This window comes from Dreissena polymorpha, chromosome 1 (genome assembly GCF_020536995.1).
Source record: "Dreissena polymorpha isolate Duluth1 chromosome 1, UMN_Dpol_1.0, whole genome shotgun sequence".
Lineage (NCBI taxonomy): Eukaryota > Metazoa > Mollusca > Bivalvia > Myida > Dreissenidae > Dreissena > Dreissena polymorpha.
In genome coordinates, this window is record NC_068355.1 from 47554237 (window position 1) to 47573386 (window position 19150).

Genomic DNA, 19150 nt, shown 5'->3' on the forward strand with positions numbered 1-19150 from the left:
GTTTAAATCAATAATTAATGTGGGGAAAAAATTGGGTGAGGGGGGGGGGGAAATGGCCAAGAATCATGTAAAATAAATTCTTAAGTAGAGGGGGGTGGGGGGTGGAAATTGGCTGAGGGAGAAAACATGGCAGAGAGTCATGTTGCAATAAATTCTTAAATAGGGGTGAGGGAATTGGCCGAGGGGAGAAAACATGGCCAAGAGTCATGTTGCAATTAATTCTTTAAGTAGGGGGGAAAAATTGGCCAATGGAAGAAAAAAAGGCCGAGAGTCATTTTGCAATAAATTCTTAAGTGGGGGCAGGCAGGAAAGATTGGCAGAGGGGAATAAAAATGGCCGAGAGTCATGTTAAAATAAATTCTTAAGTAGAGGGGACAATTGGTCGAGGGAAGTAAAATTGACCATGAGTCATGTTGCAATTAACTCCTTTAGCAGGGGGGGGGGAATTGGCAAAGGGGAGAACAAATGTCACAGAGTCATTTTGCAATAAATTCTTAAGTAGGGAGGGGAAAGATTGGCCGGGGGGGGGGAGTAAAAATGGTCAAGAGTCATGTTTAAGTAAATTCTTAATTATGGGGGGGGGGGGAATTGGCAGAGGGGAGAAAACATGGCCAAGAGTCATGTTGCAATTAATTCTTTAAGTAGGAAGGAAAAATTTGCCAAGGGGAGAAAAAATTGCTGAGAGTCTTTTTGCTATAAATTCTTAAGAAGGGAGGGGGGAAAGATTGACCGAGGGGAGAAAAAATGGCCGTGAGTCATGGTAAAATAAATTCGTAAGTAAGCGGGGGGGGGAATCGGTCGAGGGGAAAAAAATAGCCGAGAGTCATGTTAAAATTAATTCTTAAACATATTGGGGGGGGGAATGGGCAGAGGGGAGAAAAAATGGCCAAGAGTCATTTGCAATAAATTTTTCAGTAGGGAGTGGGGGAAGATTGGCAGAGGGGAGAAAAAATGGCCGTGAGTCATGTTAAAATAAATTCTTGCAATAAAAACTTAAGTAGAAAGGGGGGAAAGATTGGCCGAGGGGAGAAAAAATGGCCGAAAGTCATGTTAAAATAAATTCTTATGTAGGGGGTAAAATTGGCCGATGGGAGAAAAAAATGGCCAATAGTCATGTTGCAATTAATTCTTTAAGTAGCGGGGGAAAATTTAGCCTAGGGGGAAGAATGGCCTGGGCCAATCTTTCCCCGGGGAAAAACTGGCATAGGCCAATCTTTCCCCGGGGAAAGACTGGACGGGGGAAAAAATGGACCGCTACACCGGTAGGGGACCATATTGCTTGACAATAGCCTTGTTTCAAGATCATTTCAGCACTCCTACCTACCTATACATCTCCGAAAGTTGCCTTACTTCCAAATTTGATTGGTCGTTTTTTATGTCCCCTACTATAGTAGTGGGGGACATATTGTTTTTGCCCTGTCTGTTGGTTGGTCTGTTGGTTGGTTGGTTTGCGCCAACTTTAACATTTTGCAATAACTTTTGCTATATTGAATATAGCAACTTGATATTTGGCATGCATGTGTATCTCATGGAGCTGCACATTTTGAGTGGTGAAAGGTCAAGGTCAAGGTCATCCTTCAAAGTCAGAGGTCAAATATATGTGGCCAAAATCGCTCAATTTATGAATACTTTTGCAATATTAAAGATAGCAACTTGATATTTGGCATGCATGTGTATCTAATGGAGCTGCACATTTTGAGTGGTAAAAGGTCAAGGTCATCCTTCAAGGTCAGAGGTCAAATATATGTGGCCAAAATCGCTGATTTCATGAATACTTTTGAAATATTGAAGATGGCAACTTGATATTTGGCATGCATGTGTATCTCATAGAGCTGCACAATTTGAGTGGTGAATGGTCAAGGTCATCCTTCAAGGTCAGAGGTCAAATATATGTGGCCCAAATCATTTATTTTATGAATACTTTTGCAATAATGAAGATAGCAACTTGATATTTGGCATGCATGTGTATCTCATTGAGCTGCACATTTTGAGTGGTGAAAGGTCAAGGTCAAGGTCATCCTTCAAAGTCAAATATATGTGTCAAAATTGCTCATGTAATGTCACTTCTGCAATATTGAAGCTAGCAATTTTATATTTGAAATGCATGTGTATCTCATGGAGCTGCACATTTTGAGTGGTGAAGGGTCAAGGTCAAGGTCATCCTTCAAGGTCAAACGTCATATAGGGGGACATTGTGTTTCACAAACGCATCTTGTTTGAAACTTGGAATTTACCCTTTTCCATAAAACATAGCAACAGTCGACCCAGTCAACATCATGCAGATATACCCACTTAGCAAAGGAGAGCAAAATAAATAGTAATCGCATTATTTGTCTGTGGTTTGGTGGTTGGGTGTTTTCTGTGCGGAATTTTTTTCTTAAATTTTATTCTGGAACTACTGTTGCAAGCTCGGTTTGGCTAAAACTTGCCATCGCTAATCCTTTTCATGGCCCTACAAAAAGTACAATGAACAATAGAGTGCGTACCAGTGTTGTTGCGTACCAGTGTTGTTGTTGACACCTTAACAGGGATTCATCGACAAAGTTAGGATTTTATCAGGCATTTATACCAAGGTATTTTTATGAAAGGGGTTGCTTATTGCTTTCAAAAGATGTTATTAAGTAAAGATCAACTGTGTATATATTTTATAGCTCAATCAAGCCCAAAGGTACTGTATTATACCACCTGAGGTATAAATACTCTTGTAAAATCAGTCAAAACAGCCATGTTTTTATATCAAAGAAATAAAATGCAGGCAAATGTTTTTTCCGGATTCATTTACATTTATGTTTTTGGTTGATTTTAGAAAATAATTGTGTTGCATGAATCTAAATTTAAATGAATTTGACGTTTGGTTGAATAAGAACAGCACTTGCACAATTAACACAGATTCCATGGGAATACCCATGACCTGTTTGGGGGTAAAATAGAAGCATACCCCGCGTTTCAATTTATGAAGTAACATGCATGGTGCACCTGCATGTTTGCTCATGGAAAATAAATAACAATAATGAATTCATATTTTTTTTTAAACATATCCAAAGTCAATATTGACCAGAAAGATCCAGCAAAGGATTGCATTTTTATCCTGTGTTGTCAATATCACTTAAAACAGAGAAAGAGAACAAAAGTGTGGATAGCGCTGTTGTGCTGTAATTCTGTTTGAATGTAGCTTATCCGAAGACCTAGGGTGGAAATTGGGGTCATTTGTGTGAAAGTCATGGTAACTCAATATTCAACATGAGCTGTTTGTAAAACATGCATGCCCCCCATATGGGCTGTCAATTGTAGTGGCAGCCATTGTGTGAATACATATTTTGGCACTGTGACCTTGACCATTGGACCTAGTGACCTGAAAATCAAAAGGTGTTATCTGCGAGTCATGATCAATGTACCTATGAAGTTTCATGATCCTAGGCGTAAGCTTTCTTGAGTTATCATCCGGAAACCATTTTACTGTGTCAAGTCACCGTGACCTTGACCTTTGACCTAGTGACCTGAAAGTCAATAGGGGTCATCTGCTAGTATTGATCAATGAACCTATGAAGTTTTATGATCCTAGGCGTAAGCGTTCTTGAGTTATCATCCGGAAACCATTTTTCTAAGTTGAGTCACCGTGACCTTGACCTTTGACCTAGTGACCTGAAAATCAATAGGCGTCATCTGCAAGTCATGATCGATGTACTTATGAAGTTTCATGATCCTAGGCATAAGCGTTCTTGAGTTATCATCCAGAAACCATTTTACTATTTCGGGTCACCGTGACCTTGACCTTTGACCTAGTGACCTGAAAATCAATAGGGGTCATCTGCGAGTCATGATTAATGTAACTATAAAGTTTCACGATCCTAGGCATAAGCGTTCTCAAGTTATCATCCGGAAACCATTTTACACTTTCGGGTCACCTTGACCTTGACCTTTGACCTAGTGACCTGAAAAATCAATAGGAATCATCTGCGAGTCATGATCAATGTACCTACGAAGTTTTATGATCCTTGGCATAAGCCTTTTTCGAGTTATTATCCGGAAACCATTTTACTGTTTCGGGTCACCGTGGCCTTGACCTTTGACCTAGTGACCTGAAAGTCAATAGGGGTCATCTGCCAGTCATGATCAATGTACCTATGAAGTTTCATGATCCTTGGCATAAGCGCTCTTGAGTTATCATCCGGAAACCATTCTACTATTTTGGGTCACCGTGACCTTGACCTTCGACCTAGTGACCTCAAAATCAATAGGGGTCATTTGCAAGTCATGATCAATGTACCTATGAAGTTTCATGATCCTAGGCATAAGCGTTCTTGAGTTATCCGGAATCCATCTGGTGGACGGACGGACATACAGACGGAGGGACATACGGAAGGACCGACATGTGCAAAACAATATACCCCCTCTTCTTCGAAGGGGGGCATACAAATGATTTCCTCTCAATAACTTGAGTGTGGATGAACATATTATGTTGCAATTTTGTGTGTACGTAGCTAATATGCAGATCTTGCTTTCAATTTTTTTTAATTTAACTAGATTATTGGTAAAAAACTGGAAATCTTGATTCTCGACATTGTCACATTTCTTGTTTTAACTTACACATTTTCAGCTATATAAGTTGTACATATACTGGTCTATATTACTGTTGGAGGTATACAACATCAACTATGTGTTTGTAGTCATTATATGAGATAACTCACTGAAAATGTTTATGATTCTATCAAATTGGAAGAACAGTGGGGTGCACTGTCTTGGAGCATTTAATGTTTTAGCAACAGTTATTTTTTTCCCAATGTTAAAAGAGGAAAAATGTCCTATCTGAACAACCACTCCTTTAACCCTTTGCATGCTGGGAAATTTGTCGTCTGCTAAAATGTCGTCTGCTGAATATTTAAAATTAGCATTCTCTTCGATTTTTGTTTAAATAATACTATCAGAATAGCAAACAGTTCGGATCCTGATGTGACATCGCGTTCTGTGGCGTCTCATCTGGATCCAAACTGTTTGCAAAGGCCTTCAAAATTCGGTTCCAGCACTGAAAGAGTTAAATGCATACTTTTGATCAAGCTGAAACAGTATCGCTGATGGAATTAAGTTTTCGATGGTACTTGAGTACAGTTAATTGTGGTTAATAAATGAACATGATTTTTATTTGTGAGCGTTAGTAGAGGCAATTTTGCAAATCAGTATGGGCTTAACTACGCTAGGAACCTGTGACTGCCTGTGTGGATAACTGCAGTAAAATTAAGCAGACGACGAATGCTAGGCTAGAAGCGTCTGCTCTAACCACAGCATCTGCCTGTTTATAGTTCCCACTGGTTCACTACATAGAGTGTATGTATTCAAAAGTATTTAACAGCTTGTCAGACAACGTTGCATGGCCAGTCTAGTGTTTATCATTTAAATCTGTACATATTGGCTGCTTTCAGGGAAAACGGGGCTTAATGCATGCCAAATAAGATTAGCATGTGCACACTGATTAGCTGTATCAATGATTTGAAAAAACAACAACATCTCGACCTGTGCTTTAAGACACACTCTTTATATATTTAAATTGGTTGGAGTCATTTCAAACTTGCGATATAAAAAGCTATCACATAATTTTGAAAACTGAGTTGCGTCTAAGATTAAACAACAGCGAACTAATTCAGTGCCTTCAGCGCTTTGATATTATACTGTTTTGTGAATGAATTTTTAACAACCTGAACAAGTGTGGTTACCTTTGATTTATTAGTATGTGAACATTTTGCGCATTTATTATCGAAATTGAGTATTTAATAAAGCGGTTGCTATGGTGATCAGAAAACACTGCTTGTTAACAGTACATTTGGTTCTGACTTCTCAAAACTTCTTCAGCAGCTTGTAGCTTGGTTAGCTTTAGCTGAAAATGAATGCTGTGAAATCATTTATTTTCGTCAGCATGGAATTTAGTAGTGTTTCCAAAATGACTATTTTGTCTATACTTTATTTTGCTGATTTTGAAAATATAAGGAATGTGTGTTGGTCATTTATCTATTTGTTTGCAATACTTGTCCGCGATAATTCGTGGTGGAGATAGGCATGTTACTTTTGAGTCACTTGCAGGAAGTGAGCCCTGCTTATCACATGTCAATTAACTTGTCAATTGTTATGAGGTTATAGTCCCTGGCCCTTCTTATTGCATGCCAATTAACTAATTCATTTATAGCGTTATGATTAGCGGATAATTAAGTGGAGCTGAATGACTGTTAACGAGTGTTTGAAGTGACGAATCCAATATCCAAATAGTCTTATTCAAATACAATCATGGCAAAGATGACAACAATCTTCCCTTTAATTGGTTCAAATAGAGAATATGCGAACATTATGGGTTTTAATTAGTGTAAGAAAATGATAATGTTTAATCTGCAACATCCATGAAAAACACAATTCACATAATGTGAACAATTAGCGCTGACCCTTGCAATTTTACCCAAACAAATAAAACCCTAACGATACAGCTTTACTTCATTAGTGTGTTACAGGATCTTGTATGTCTTTCAGTTAAGCTCACAGTATAACGTACTCCCCATTGTGAATTCTAGTAAGTGGATTTATCTAGATAGCTAAACAGACACAGGATGTCTTTCATGCATACAGTAATTCAGGCTAATTGTTTTTTAATTGTACATTATTATTTGTTTTGAACTTAAATTCGTCAATCGGTGTTATGACGAAAGATACAAAAATTAATGCATAACAAATAATAATGGTTTCAAAAAATATTTCAATACATAGTTAATTAAAGCCCCTGTCAACTAAAACATAAAAATTTTAAACTGTGAAATAAACACATTTTTTCATTGATGGAAACTGATGCAATTTAGCATGCTTTTAATTATTTGTGATAGAGTGACGCCTTAATTATAATTTTCAAATTCAATGAATTTAAATGAAAAATATATATTACGTCGATATCTTCAAGGTCAAGGTCACACTTTGAGTTCAAAGGTCAAAAATGGCCATAAATGAGCTTGTCCTGGCCATAACTATGTCGTTCATTGTGAGATTTTAAAATCATTTGGCACATTTGTTCACCATCATTGGACAGTGTGTCGGGCGAAAGAAGTATGTCGATATCTCCAAGGTCAAGGTCACACTTTGAGTTCAAAGGTGAAAAATGGCCATACATGAGCTTGTCCGGGCCATAACTATGTGTTTTATTTTAGATTTTAAAATTACTCTGTACATTAATTTTGTTCACAGTCATTGGACGGCGTGTCATGTGAAAGAATTCAAGAGTTCAAAGGTCAAAATGGCTTAAAATGATAATGGCATAATAATTCTTCCAAATTGCCATAAATTAGATTTTCTTGTTTTGTGAAGACAGCATGCAAAATGGTCTGTGTCAATGCGGCACATGAGAGTATACGTCACATCTGTGACAAAGCTCTTGTTTTGTTTGCAGATTTCAGTCTGAAATCCAACTTTTCTTTTACAACATTTATGCTTGAAATTGTTCTATCTATAAAAAATACACTTTTAGTTGGAAATTTTGTTATTGCCTCTTTCAAAAAGCACTTTTGATATTTAAACATTCAGTCTTGAGGAGGATCTATGGTACAATTTGTTCTTTAGTGGTTCAATAGTCGAGAATGGACACTTCAACCACTAGTTAATTACAATCAGTGTTCTCCGTAACAAGGAAGTTTTTAGGCTGGCAAGTCTATTCATAATGAAAAATTTTAAACTGAAACTGAAAGACACACTCATCTAAACATTGCTTTCATTGTGACTACTTACTTGAACAAGTAATTTTAGTATTACTCATAATTGTTTAAAGAGGTTTGTTTTTAGAAGATTCAATTCGTACTCTTATACAATTTTAAACGAGCTCCACAATATACTTTGCAAATTATTTGTAAATGACGGACATTTTTATTTTAACATAGACAATATCAATGTGCTATGTTTCTCCTAGACCATCTACATGTATGAGAGTATAGTACTTGCATATTACTGCATACAATTTTTGTATCATTTATGTCAATGGTTTCCATACCTTGATACAAGCAACCATTCCCCTTTTGCCTTATACAAATGTCTTGAGCAAAGGTTTTGGTTCAAATTGTAGTCTTAAGTGAATTTTAACAAGTTTAAAATTTCATTGCAATTTACATTTTCTTTTTTACATTTTCTTTAAATAGTTATCATTGTACAACCACCCGCGACCTATTTTTTGATGACAGAGTATGAAATTAAAGGGTGTTTTGCGATACATCATGTGGTTATACTGCACTTAATCATGAGGTTATTCTGCAATCAAACCATATAAATGTTGTAGGGCTTGTTTCCTTCTTTGGTGTGGTCTTGGTCAGCCATCTCACAATGTTGATGCAAGCATTTTACAAATCGAATATATCCACAATATTATACAAAATCAGACATTTTAGATTGATAAGTAATGTATGTGTTGCTGTTTTTTGTTTGTATTTTTGATTTTGCAAATTGTTTTTCCTACTCAGGTAACAGGCTATGCTTGTTTAAATGCCAAAGGCGGAGGGATATATTTTTGGCATTTGACACCAGTCCGTCCATCTGTCTGTCTGTCACTATCTGGTTAGGGCTATATCTCAGACACTATATACGTTTTCAACATGAAACTTCATAGGTGTATAGACATACATGAGGAGAAGGTAGGGGATATTCAATTCAACAAATTAGCTTGCTGTTAAGGAATTTAAAGTATGAAACTCGTGAAACCAGTGTTGTAACGTAATCTCGGCTTATAAACCTCACCATTGCATTATACCATAAGTAAATTGTATAGTAAAAATTGAGATCCTTCGTTAAAAAAAAGTCAGTCTATGTTCACTTTAAAAAAATCACAGTAAGATTAAAGCATGCACTTTTACAACGGAAATAGCTTGAATAAGAAATATCATGTGACGAAAGTGAAAACACTTGAGTAATGAGGTGATGACCGATAGCGAGATAAGTGCAGCAATCTGGAGTTGATTTTGTAGTCTTATCCATTTATAAGTTTAAATATTGTTTGAATCATTTATTTTTAAAATTGATTAAATTGCATTTTCATGAAATGCATTAAAACTTCAGACATTGTAAGTATTTATGAATTGTAGGGTATCCTGGAGGCATGTGACATAGAACAATTGCTATTGAGAAATGGTTTAACCTTGGAAACAATATATGGCTTACATTTCTCACAAGAGAACTAAATTCAATATATAACTAATGTGTTTAACTAACAATTCAAAGACACGTTTTAATTTTTTTGAAAGGTATTCAGAGCTCCAGATAAGGGTCGTATTTTTGTAATTACGAATTATTTTCAAGTCCGTTACGTAGTTATTTTAAAACTTTGTCGTACCATTAAGAATTACAAAATCAAGTTACGAATATCATTTTTACATTGGTTCGTATCGATTTTTATTAAGTTGTTTTCGCGTATTTAAGATTTTTGCGGTGCTTATATAGAATGGTTATCGGGTTTGTTTAACAAAGCGCATTTTTCCAATAAAAGCGGCGTATACAGTCTATCTGTCAAAAAACAATGGCGGCGCCCAAAAGCGTCCAAAAAACACGCTTTTATCATATTGTACGCAAAGTTAGCCGAAGTTAAATGTTTAGAAAGACATTATAGGAAAGATCGTATACGATGTTGTATGTTCAGTTGCCGACACAGTCGGAAAAGCTCAACAAAAACGCGACACGACGGGTCCAAACTTAAACACAAAAAACATTGAACGAGTGGAAGGAACAAGTGTGTGGCTAATCGTTGAAAAGATTGAAGGGGAGACCCGTTTTAATATTGAAATATGTAAAAATTCATCTAAGGCATGCACTCTAAGCACAGTTTGGGCATATGAAGGTATTTGAAAAATAAAATTGTATAATACTGAAAAGACACTGTTGAACTCGTATAAATAAAGTTGCTAGTATTTTTATTTTTATTTTTTTGCATGAAAATAACCATTATTATTTATTTTTAGGTCATTTAGAAAAAATAAGAATTATTTTCCAAAAATTAGTAGTTAAGAATAAAATTTCAGAGTTAAGAATTCTTTTTGAAAATCTGGTAGTTATTTTAGAATTTCACAAAACCTTATCTGGAGCTCTGTGACAAGTATCAGCTACTTTCTTTTTATGTCCCCGGATCGATAGATCAGGGTTATATTGTTTTTGGCCTGTCTGTCTGTCTTTCTTTCTTTCGTTCTGTCTGTCATTCTGTCATTCTGTCCCAAAACTTTAACCTTACAGTAAAGTTTTGCAATAACTTTTGAAATATTGAACATAGCAACTTGATATTTGGTATGCATGTGTATCTCATGGAGCTGCACATTTTGAGAGGTGAAAGGTCAAGGTCGAGGTCATCCTTCAAAAACAAAAAGCAGCACATCAGGGGGCATTGTGTTTCTGACTAACACATCTCTTGTTGGAAAATGTTCTTAAGATATAACGAAGGAGCGATTCCCGTTTATATTCACTGTTAACATGCGTTCAACAATATTTTTAATATGTTTTAACTAAACTAGTACCATGTATGGCGTGTATACCTATTAAATGTCAGATACAAATGTGTGACCTTGAAATGAATAGCTCTTTAATCATTTATCATTTTATATCATAAACACATTGATCACAGCAATGAAACCAAGTTGTTTTACTATTATATTCTGTAGCTGGTAGGTCCTGTAAAAAAGAGGAGGTCCTGTATTTTTTTCCCATTTTACAGGACAATTTGCCTAGTTTGGATTTGACTGAAACTTGGTCAGAAGATTTGCCCTAATGATATCTTGGAAAAGTTCGAAAATGGTTCCAGTTGCTTAAAAAACATGACCACCAGGGAGCGGGGCATTTTTCCTTATATGGCTTCATGAATCTTCATGAAACTTTGTCAGAATATTTGTATAAATGATATCTTAGATGTGTATGAAAATGGTTCTGGTCTGTTGAAAAACGTGGCTGCCATGGTGATCACTAGTCATGAAAGTTGGTTAAAACATTTGTTCAAATGACATCTTGGGCTGCACAGAACAGGTCAGTTTCTTTGAATCTCAGGTGAGCGACTTTGGGCCTTTCAGGCCCTCTTGTTTTTTAAATACTGTTGTAACCCAAAAATTGAACAAATACAAAAAAACACAAATATTCAAATCAATATCTGTTGAAGAATCAATCATTTTTCTCATGTTTAGGACACAACTCTTTATGAACAATCATAATAATAAGGAAGATGTGTGGTTATTACACATGTTGGCTCATTGATTTTGTCCCAAGGCTTGTATAAAGTTTCATTGCAAGTGTTTTTGCATTAATTAATTTATCGAACAAGTGTTTTTAACCAGCGGTTGCTTCATGGTTTAAATTTAACAATTTGGGCTTCTGAAGATATTTATACCCCAACATTTTTTGTGTGGGGTATTTTTTAGTCACTGTTGGTCAGCCAGGATGCATATTTTTATGTATCAAGCAATACAATTGAACTTTAAATGTGTCATCCACATGTTGTGGAGATGTGCAAGACATGACATATTTGTTGGCTATCGATTAAATTCACAAGTGGTGCCGTGTCAAGTGAAAATAATTTTTTTTTATGGAAACGAGTGAAAAAATGGACAATCTAACAAAATCAACAAGTTTTCTTTTTCTTTTTTGCTTTTCCATGCTTTATTACATTTTTGAGGATTCAACATTAGAATTACGGGTAATACTGATCTCATAATGTAAAAATAATGACATCATTTCACAATTAATATATAGATAATTTTCAATGATAGTTATCAGTGTTATGAATAGTGAATTATAACGTTTAAATTTCTGATATTTTCCTGTAAACCACTCAAATATCTTAAATTTATAGAAATATGTACTTGAAACATGGATTGGATGTTGCAAATTTCAGTTTTGTTACCATTTTATTCCCTCAGTGTTGTTTGCAGGGGCCAGACGAGCAGTTCCCTATATGTGCAGGTCATGGGCAGCCGTGTACCATAAGGACTGTGATGAAGATTGGGCCCAACAATGGCGGAAGGTTCTTCACTTGCAAGCTGCCCAAGAACAAACAGTGCAAGTTCTTTGAATGGGCAGAGGGCTATGATTGAAACAAGCAGCCATCCACTTGTGTATCTGTGGTTGTTTTATTCACTTGCGCGGTTTTGATTCTATGTCTTGAAAAAAAATCAAATTGTGAATGGCTGGTGTTTTAATTGCTGTATTTGTGTACAAAATTATGTGCTTCAATTGTTATATAGCCCTGTGTATTTTATATAATTTCGTTGTTACTTTGTGATGCATTTTTATTATGCCCCCTTCGAAGAAGAGGGGGTTTATTGTTTTGCACATGTCGGTTAGTCCGTCGGTCGGTCCGTCCACCAGATGGTTTCCAGATGGTAACTCAAGCACGCTTAGGCCTAGGATCATGAAACTTCATAGGTACATTGATAATGAATGGCAGATGACCCCTATTGATTTTCAGGTCACAAGGTCAAAGGTCAAGGTAACACAGACTCAAAATAGTAAAATGGTTTCCGGATGTTAACTCAAGAAAGCTTATGCCAAGGATCATGAAACTTCATAGGTAAATTGATCATGACTGGAAAATGACCCCTATTTATTTTCAGGTCACTAGGTCAAAGGTCAAGGTCACAGTGACTCGAAACAGTAAAATGGTTTCCGGATGATAACTCAAGAATGCTTATGCCAAGGATGATCAAACTTCATAGGTACATTGATCATGACTGGCAAATGACCCCTATTGATTTTCAGGTTACTAGGTCAAAGGTCAAGGTCACAGTGACTCGAAACAGTAAATTGGTTTCCGGATGATAACTCAAGAATGCTTATGCCTGGGATCATGAAACCTCATAGGTACATTGATCATGACTGGCAGATGACTCCTATTGATTTTCAGGTCACTAGGACAAATGTCAAGGTCACAGTGACTCAAACAGTATAATGGTTTACAGATGATAACTGAAGAATGCTTTTACTTAGGATCATGACACTTCATAGGAAAATTTATCATGACTGGCAAATGACCCCTATTGATTTTCAGGTCACAAGGTCAAAGGTCAAGGTCACAGTGACTCAAACTAGTAAAATGTTTTTTTGGATGATAACTCAAGAATGCTTACGCCTTGGACCATGAAACTTCATAGGTACATTGATAATGACTGGCAGATGACCCCTATTGATTTTCAGGTCACTAGGTCAAAGGTCAAGGTCACAGTGACTCAAACATTAAAATGGTTTCCTGATGATAACTCAAGAATAATTAGGCCTAGCATCATGAAAGTTCATAGGTACATTGATCATGACTGGCAGATGACCCCAATTGATTTTCTGGTAACTAGGTCAAAGGTCAAGGTCACAGTGACAAAAAAAGTATTCACACATTGGCTGCCACTACAACTGACAGCCCTTATGGGGGGCATGCATGTTTTACAAACAGCCCTTGTTTTTATGATATTTAGATTACATGTCAATTCTTCTTTATGCATCTTTTATGGGTATATATTGATTTTATGGTTAGGTTAATATGTACTTTGGTCTACCTCATTGTTTGAAAATTTCATAGGAGTTTCTCTTATATGCTGTCTAGTAAATACAATTGCGCTGGAACATGAGAAGTTGTTTAACTAAATCCTGATATAACAATGTTGAATGCTTTTCATTCTACTGAAATGCTTGTAAACTGCTACTGCCAAAATCTAATGAACCCCTCTTATGCCATGTCAATTAGTTAATTGTTTGTCTGTGTTAAATTGAAATGGCCACATGAGTCAATTCGCAAACTTTGCCAAAAGCTACAGAAACGGTCATGTGATAGTGTTCCTTTTTTATATAATTTATTGCACCAGAATGTATAAAACCAATGTATCGCTATTCATGGAGATCTAACGATGCTGAATCTATATCTCTTCAGAAATTTGTTGAGATCTCTCATTAAAAAAAAAAATTATTGTGTTATTGTTTCACATGCGACAAAGTATGAATAAATTCCTACTGGAAATATTCAAAATGCTGTTGTTTTTCACCAAAATATATCTATAGAAAACCTACCAGCTTTTCCTGTCAGCATTTATTTACAATTTGATTCGCCCATAAAAAATCTTTACATAAATTAAGAGCTCCGAAGGTTCCAGCCTTAGTCAGTAAAGTTTGGATAACCAGCAAAATGTAAACTTAGAGACGTCACGATACTTTATTAAGTTTTAAGAGGTCTTCAAGAATATGTTCTTGTTCTACAGATTCAGTATCGTTTATAAAACTTCATTGCAACGTAACATTAAAAGTTGATGTAACTTTGCTCAATGTTCTAATATGGCTTCTTTTTAAATTACAAGGATGTCAAAAATAGTAAATATTGGTTCTTATACTTTAGGTTCTAGCATGTTTGATGTCCAACGATCAAGAAAGTCACCCAAGACGATTCTTTAGCGATGCTGTCTTTGGGTCTCTTTCAAGAAATATCTAAAACGCACATGACCGAGTTTATGGAAATGCACATGTATCTTCATCCTTGAAAAAATGTACGTGTATATAATGTGTTGACTGAGTAAACATGTCCTCGAAGAAACTTCAGTGAGTTTAAAATTGGAAATATGCTTTAGTACACTGGTTTTTTAGACACCATGAGTACAAAGTGCTTTTGAGATAAGCCTGTATCTGTCTTTGTGCGTCATGTATCTTCACACTTTAGGTCATCATTACACCAGAGGCCACATTTTTAATCCAGTCTTGGTCAAACTTGCTCAGAATGAATTTTTGCTGAGTTCCAATATAACTAGGTCAAGAAGTCAAATTTTTTAGAGATCATCATTGTAGAGGCAAAATTAATGACTCAATATTCATGAAACTTTGTGAGAATGTTTATCATGACATTATCTAGACTGTGTTCAAATCTGGGTCATGTGCGTTATGAATCTAGATCACTGGGTAAAATCATAGAAAAACTTGGTTATCACACTATAGGCCACATTTATGACTTGTTCTTTATAAAAGCTGAAGAGAATAGTTATTAGGGGCCATATCTAGGCCAAGAACATATCTGGTAAATGTGCGTTTAAAAACTGGTCTCTATGTAAACCCTTAGAAGAAACCTTATTACTGTAGAGACCAGGTCTATGATTCAGTGCTGATGAAACTTTGTCAGAATGTTTATCTTGGCGGAGTTTGATTCTGTTTCAAATGCATAAAAATGGGTAACGAGGTCAAATAGTAGATAAACTTTGTTATCCTTGGATAGGCTATATTAATTGATCATTTTTTATGAAACTTTGTCAGAATGTTAATCTTGACAATATCTATGCCTAGTACGAATCTAGGTCATGTGCATCAAAAAACTAGGTCACCAGGTAAAATCTCAGAAATACCTTTTTTCCCAACACTAGATGACACATTTATGATTCAATCCTGATGAAACATGGTCAGAATGTTTATATTTACAATATCTATCGTGTGTTTGAATATTGGTAATGTGTGTCCAAACCTTGGTCACCAGGTCACCAGATCAAAAACTTTCTCAACTTTTTAGGGGCAACATTAATTGTACTATTTATGAAACTTGGTTTATCTGAATAATACCTTAGTTAAGTTCAAAACTTGGCCATATGTCCAAATTAGGTCTTGTTTTGACAATTGGTTTCTAAAACTCATGTAAGTGCTTCAGGGCCATAGTGGCCCTCTTGTTCGTGAAACTTCTACACATGCATTATTTGACTACCTAAAAAGTATTTGACTACCTACAAATGAACTAATTTATTATCAAGCAGTCTTTGAAGTATCTAAAAAATAAACACTTCAATAATTGAATCCTGCAATTTCTAAAGCAATCCATGTGAAGATATTTATTGTAACGACAAATTATTATTTCGGCCTTCACACCAACATAATGCAGTGAACAAAATATTTTTGTATCTAAATACTTGTATTGCAAAATAACCATTGATATTAATCGTTTATGAACATTATGAGTTGCTGGAGTTCTAATATACATCCTGTAAATGATGATTGGACAATCCTGAGTTTAAACAGTGCTCACTGGATAGATTTATGAGCAGACTTTATGATAGAAATATGGCCGCTTGACGATAGGCTTTTGCCCTGGTACTGCTAGATTGAAATTGTATTCATCCTCAATGTAAATAAGCTTTTGTACGTACATATGCATTTGGTCGACATTAAGGCAAAATTAATTGCAAACATTTTAAATCCGTACACTAAAATCAGAAGTGAATTGCTATTAGTATTAAGTTCCTCTGGCAGCCAACAGCTCAGGGACCCTTACATTTGTTTTCACTTTTTTATTTGTATAATGGTCGCTAGAGTTCTGATGGAATTAACTTTGTTGAATATAATCGAATATATGACCACCGAAGACGCTTCAAGATTTTTGTGTTTGGATGACCCGTCTTAGATACTGAAATCAATCCGCTTAAAAACTCGATCTCGACATGGTGAATAAACACGACATTAATTCAAAGCGGCAAATAATACAAATAATTATGTATCAAGTACATTATGTACTTTTCTTCCTTGTTTTGCTTCTGGCATGTAGTTGAATCTAACTGTTTTCCTAACAACTTCCCGGTGGTTTCTGATAGGTTAACTAACTTATACATCCAGTAGCGTCTCAAGCAAGAAAGCGTAGATCACATCAGTCGCCCCTTTGTTCTTAAGTGATATGTAAGGGCAAAATGTTAAATAAAGTTTAATGATGAGCTAAGTCGGTATTCAGGGTTATAGTTACATATGGTATATCAAGGGCTTCTCATATCACTGTGTGTTGCCTCGATTTTGTACGTCCCCGGTATGTAGAGATGTTTTTGTTTTCATATAAAAAAACAGGAACAACATTATTTTTACCAACCTTTTTGTCATTGTATTTTCATTTTCTAAATGGGATTCATTATAACCAACAGCAAGCACCTCTTTGTTGTCCATAATGTGTACCGCTTTACAGCACTTAACTATTTTGATGTTTTTTCTAAGGATTGTTCACAAAATTGCGAGTGTACAAAGTTCTGACCAAAGTCAAAAAGGTTATGTACACTTTATCAAAGAGGGAATAATACTTTCTATGCAAAATATACTTGAAAATATGCGTCTTGTGATCCTTTTTGGAATGAAATAATACATATAATAATCTAGGTTTGTAACGTTTTGCCTAGTTATATTAGTACTTATCAGTAAGATATATATTGTTAAATGGATTAATCGTGTTATTTGTCTTGTCAAATACGAGCCCAAATACGAGCCTCAAAATAACGTAATTGAACGAAATTAAACTGCTGATGTTTTTGTATCTCGTGTTATTAACATAAACAAGGAAACAATCAAGATGAAAAATAATCAATATTTTGGTGGAATACGTTGTCAATTTGTTTAAAGTTTCGTTCAGACTTCCAACGCGTCTAACACGTGTTAATTGTTCACATCTTTTTTTTGTAACTGTGCGATCACAGTATTGCGACAACTGCTTTGGTGCATAGGGGTGTATAAATAGTGAAATGCAAACTATGATTTTTAAGAAAATTACAAACATGTCCAGAAAGCGCCGACGAACACAACGCAATGAAGATTCATGTCGTTCCGAAATAGTAAATGTTTTGTTTCTTACAACACCTATACAATTTTCTATATACTTTAAATGATATCTATGGAAATGTAGAAATGGTTTAGATGTTCATTACGTCTTGCATCCTATGAAGTTATGTATATATTTGTAATTACTTTGTAGAGTCGTTCGTTATACACATAATATCTATTTAAATAAATCACGCTATTGAAATGCGTCTGTATGCAACTCCTACACTTTAAGTGCGCTTTCATCAAACTTATACAGGGTAATTATCTGCAAATGCTACTACGCATATTTGCAAGGTTTTATAATTGTGTTATTCAACGTAATTATTATTCTTTTCTTTTTTGATTATGCACAAAACTCCTACATTTTTTGCGGTCGATATTTTGTCAAACTTGTACAGAATTATCTGCACGTATTTTTAAGGACTTATTTTCCTTTGTTTAAAATTACTGTAAACGTATAGAAATTTGTCGGTATGAAATTTCGTGGTTTAAATAAAAACAACTAATTCGTTGACACGTATTTTCGTGGATTTCATATTTTCGGCAAAGACTGATCGTCATAATAATTAAACTTTATTAAAACAACCAGAGTAATAATAAGCATAATCTGCTAATCTGTGTTGACAGCAAGACTTGAGTTAATGTGCACTGATGCATGAAAGTGTTGCCGATAATTGTCGATAAGAGCGATAAAGCGGCGCACTTGTGGGTCCCCGCTTGCTAATTGACATCTCGCCTGGACGATGATCGCTACGCCCACTTAGTCACGTGACTTAGCGGTTGGAAAACCTAGACAAGCTAACACCAAAGTGGGTTCTTTGCCTATAGATTGCCTATTGATTACACGATCTTCCGGATGGTTTTTAATGGTTTTTATTCTCATCCTATAACAATGATAAAAGAGGTTTGTGTCAATTATTTATTATGCAAATGCAAAAAAGTTACTTAGCGTAATGGTGGTATTAGTAATAAAGTAATACCTCTACACTGGTATTTATTAATGTTTTTTTACGAAAATACTAACGAAACATTTTGTCCACATGTTTTTGACACGAATAGCTCTTTTAACTGGAATTTCGTTTTACACGCTTTCTGACGCCGAGCGGGTTCCGAAATCCCCCATGGTATAATGTATAAAAGTGCAGACCAACATAACGGTGGCATCAATACGTTTTAATTAAAATAGAAACATTAAATAGTTTTCGCTTGTTTCTGACATAAATACGCGATTTATAACGTTGATTTCGTTTAAAGTTACTCAGATTCCAATACCGGTATTCACTATTAGTTTACATATACACACGATATATTTCATACTTAATATTGCTTTTATGACATTTTCAGTTTCTGAAATAAATTAATTTTCTATAAGAAAATTTTGGTAATTTATGTAATTCTACATATTGAAGCTGCCATTCCTATTTGTCAAGACCTCTCGTTGCAGGGGTGTTATTTTGCCTCCTTTAAGCTGATTTCCTCTCTTTCCATGTCAAACTTAGGCTCATTTGGTCATTGTCGACCTGAAATGGCTTGAAGTCAACCGGGGGTGTCTAGAAGCCGATTCTTGTCACGCTAGGGTGACTTCCAGCCGATT

At 35.4% G+C, this 19150-nt stretch overlaps 1 protein-coding gene across 1 annotated transcript in view; it reads left to right on the top strand.

Moving 5' to 3' along the window:
- Positions 1-16619: 16619 nt before the first annotated feature.
- Positions 16620-19150, top strand: part of LOC127872696 (cell death abnormality protein 1-like) — a 51114-nt gene continuing 48583 nt past the window's right edge. The window contains exon 1 of the mRNA XM_052416062.1: positions 16620-16777. Coding sequence (XP_052272022.1) covers positions 16720-16777 — 58 coding nt within the window. The 5' untranslated portion in view covers positions 16620-16719. The remainder of the gene's footprint in view (positions 16778-19150) is intronic.